The 3472-nt window shown below is 42.8% G+C and overlaps 1 protein-coding gene across 3 annotated transcripts in view; it reads right to left on the bottom strand.

Annotated features, from left to right (window-relative positions):
- Positions 1–1109: 1109 nt before the first annotated feature.
- The window catches only part of plekhh3 (pleckstrin homology, MyTH4 and FERM domain containing H3), a 39845-nt gene continuing 37482 nt past the window's right edge, over positions 1110–3472 (bottom strand). For all 3 annotated transcript variants that reach the window (XM_053514552.1, XM_053514553.1, XM_053514555.1), the window contains exon 13: positions 1110–3084. In XM_053514552.1, coding sequence (XP_053370527.1) covers positions 2947–3084 — 138 coding nt within the window. In that variant the 3' untranslated portion in view covers positions 1110–2946. The remainder of the gene's footprint in view (positions 3085–3472) is intronic.

The raw sequence follows: 3472 nt of genomic DNA, 5'->3' as shown, positions 1-3472 counted from the left end.
GGGAGGAAACCGGAGAACCCAGGGGAAACCCACCAAGCGAACTTAGAACTCAAAGCAGGATTCAAACCCGTATCCTGGAGGTGCAAGGCGACAGTGATGATCTCTACTCCACCATGCCGCCATCCCATCATTATCAGTTATTAAATTATGGTTATTGATTTCATTGAATTTTATTTCATCTAAACCTAATGTATTGAAACCCAATAATGTCAAGCGTGTCCTGTCAGAGGAAAACTCAGGAATATAATATCATCATACGCAGTCATGAAATAATTCTGGTCGTGTACTGTTTATAAAGTGTACTGTACTGCCAAAAGGGTCATGTCGATTGAAAAAAAACAAAAAAGTTTAAAGAATCCCTGATTTGCAGAATAAACTTGTTTTATCAGTGTGTTTTAGCAAAATGTTACCTTTTTTTAATGCAAGAACAGCCAACCCTAAAGCACGGTGATGTGAAAACGTGTTGTGTGTTCTGTTCTCTCCATAAGTTCACAAGACACAGTGATGACTTTGATGTACGTAAACATCATCTAATGAGGAGTAGTAGTGGGCGGAGCAATCGTGTGGCTGCACATGGCTGCATTTTTACTTCCTGATTTTCCAAGTAGAAATTCCTAGTTGAAATTGGGATTTTTTTATTTTTATTTTTTTTGCACAAAGAAACATCACATGATTACAACAAAGCTTGTCGGTGAACGGGTGCTTTGTAACCTTGTATTTATGTACAATGTATGTTCAAGTCAAACCAGGACTTTTGCTTGTGCAAAACAACAACACGAGTGTTAACAGTTCCTTTTATTTCTCTATATAATCCCCTGCTACACTGACGCACTAATCTCAGCATTTCATTTCAAGTGCTCGCTTGCTTCGTGTCTGAGACGCTGGCCTCCCAGGAACTCCCTAATAGCCCGAACATATGGAAATTGGCTTGGAATAAGGTCAGGACTGTACAGTGGACGAGGTGATGACTCCCTGTGATAGTGTTGTTGAATGATTGTGTTGTTGAATAACGGTTTTACACCGTCAATAATTTCACCATGAGTCCCGGTTTGATTTGAACACCCCTTATATATGTATATGTTTCACCCTAACAACATGACAAACACTGGTCCATTTGGTGCTGCCTTTATTATTTAATCACATGACAATATCCACCATCATTCTTTATTATTGCACGTTAACGTTAGCTGTACAGACAATAGTGCAACTGGCTACAGACGCGCAACACGGCGCAGTACCGCGCAGCATCCCGACTCAACTGCATATGCGGCGTGAAGCTTTAAGACGGTGGGCGGAGCTGCCTGCAGCTGCTTAAGTGACGCACGGAAAAGAGCGGCGATGCTGTTCGGACGGGGAACAAAAGAGCGACGGCGAATGAGAAAGGATACTTTTTTTTTTGTGGTTGTTTGTTTTTTTTACACAAAAAAGGAACAGAAAATAAACAGTACAGGGGGGGGGGGGATGGAGGAAAAAAAAAATCTATCCAGCAAGAACTGTTTTTATTTCAGCAGAATTGATAGATTATGATGTGATATGATCAGGTAACAAGGGCCACACTGGGTTACATCAACATTTTTTGTTTTTTATTTTAATTTCTTAAGGTATTATCTAATGATTTTGGACGCTGAGTTTTTGAAATTGACGACAGTTCTTGCTCTCAGGATCGATTTAGACGTCTTGTTCCAGGCACAGGTGGCGAGTGTATCCGAGGCACAGCCGAACGAACGAAGGAACGAACACACGCGACTTGAGCTTAACCTGCGAGGTCAGTGCTTACTATTGGGCAAGAACAAAAAAACAACAACTAACAAACGGAAAAAAAATAAACAACAACGACGCCCGTCTCTTCTCATCACCCTGAAACATTTGGTCCGTGTCAAATAAATGTGGCGTTTCTCACCAATCGGGATGCGTGTCACGTTTTTTTTCTTTTGTTTAGCCCTGTCGATACGGGTTTAAAAATAATATACACAAACTATATATATATATATATATATACACCAGGACTGGTTACTCCTGGGCCCTGGGTGTGGTTAATAATAAAAAGAATATAATACACTTGTACACGTCTTCTTAAAGAGATACAAAAACAAGTCATAAAAAATACACAGACATCCATAAATTAAAAAAAAGGCAAAAAAAGTAACATTATACATATTATATTATATCATATCATAATACAAAAAAGCGGAAAATGATGTGAACAGATGCTAAGTGGATTATTCTGCTAAGGTTATGCGCTGTGCTGCGTGTGAGCTGCTCATCCTACAGAAATCCTTTTTTTTTTCTTTATTAACTGGAAGCGAGTTTCAGACAGCGAACAATAGTGTGTGTGTGAGATTTGGCGTTTCTTTTAGAGATGATGACATGATTTTTCTCCATCGTCTCAGTAACAAGAAAGAAAGAAAGTGAAAAGTCGCCGTGATCCAAAATGGTCGTCTGCTGGATCGAGAAATAAAACATTTAAGAGAGACGCTTACGATGCTTTGGGTTGATCGTGCACCCAAACACACACACTGGCTGCATGTCTTAAATCACACCCTATCCACTATGCGGTGCACTTGTTAGTGTACAAGTCTGAAGTGCAGTTCTGAAATCCCATAATGCACTGTGGCGAGTGTCTCTAAATCCCATAGTTCGTAGGAAATTTAAAATAGGACGGTTGAAGTTCACGTCCGCAAATAATGGACGTCCAGTCGCCGGGACTCGTGTGTGTGTGTGTGTGTGTGAGTTTGCTAGTTGTCCTTTCCGTACTGAGCAGATTTTCTCCCTCGGGCTATTTCTCAAAGGAAATTCTGGAACCGCTGGCCGGTCGTTAATCCCGCCCTCGCTGTCGTCTCGGGGACGGATCGAGTCTCTGCGTCTCGGGACAGAGCGGGCGGAGCGACTGGATGGGGGGTTTAGGGGAACTCGTGGTTGAGTGTTTGGCTTTAGGTCCGGCTCTCTTCAAACCGGGTGAGAGGGCAGTTCCAGGAGGGAGGGGCGGAGCTTGGAGCCGGTATCCATGGTGATGCAGTCGTCCTTGGCCAGCTGGCGTCGGGTGGCACTGAAGTAGGCATTCATCAGCTGCATGATCTCAGTCAGCTGAGAGAGAAAGAGAGAGAGAGAAATCAGAACACAATGATCAGGTGCTCAGTGACCGTGTGGTGCAGAAGAGAACGAGTGAGAGAAAGAGCGATGTCGAGATACAAAGAGAAAAGAGAGCTGATGTGTAACTCTATTCCTGCATGAACAAATCAGAGGTGAAGTAAGAGAGAGAGAGACATACAGATAGAAAAAAGACAGAACTGGGAGAGACAGAGAGTGAGACAGATAAACAGGCAGAGCGTGAGAGCTGGCGAGTAACAGCCAGTGAAATAGAGAGAGAGAGAGAGAGAGAGAGAGAGGATCACATGCGTACACTCCACGATCCTCTACAGTAGTGTTCACAGCGCACGTTATTGCTATGTGGTTTGAGTCGCGGCCCGCTGCC

Source organism: Clarias gariepinus, chromosome 16 (assembly GCF_024256425.1).
Source record: "Clarias gariepinus isolate MV-2021 ecotype Netherlands chromosome 16, CGAR_prim_01v2, whole genome shotgun sequence".
Lineage (NCBI taxonomy): Eukaryota > Metazoa > Chordata > Actinopteri > Siluriformes > Clariidae > Clarias > Clarias gariepinus.
Note: the sequence above shows the minus strand (reverse complement) of the source record. Positions and strands in the feature narration are given on the sequence as shown.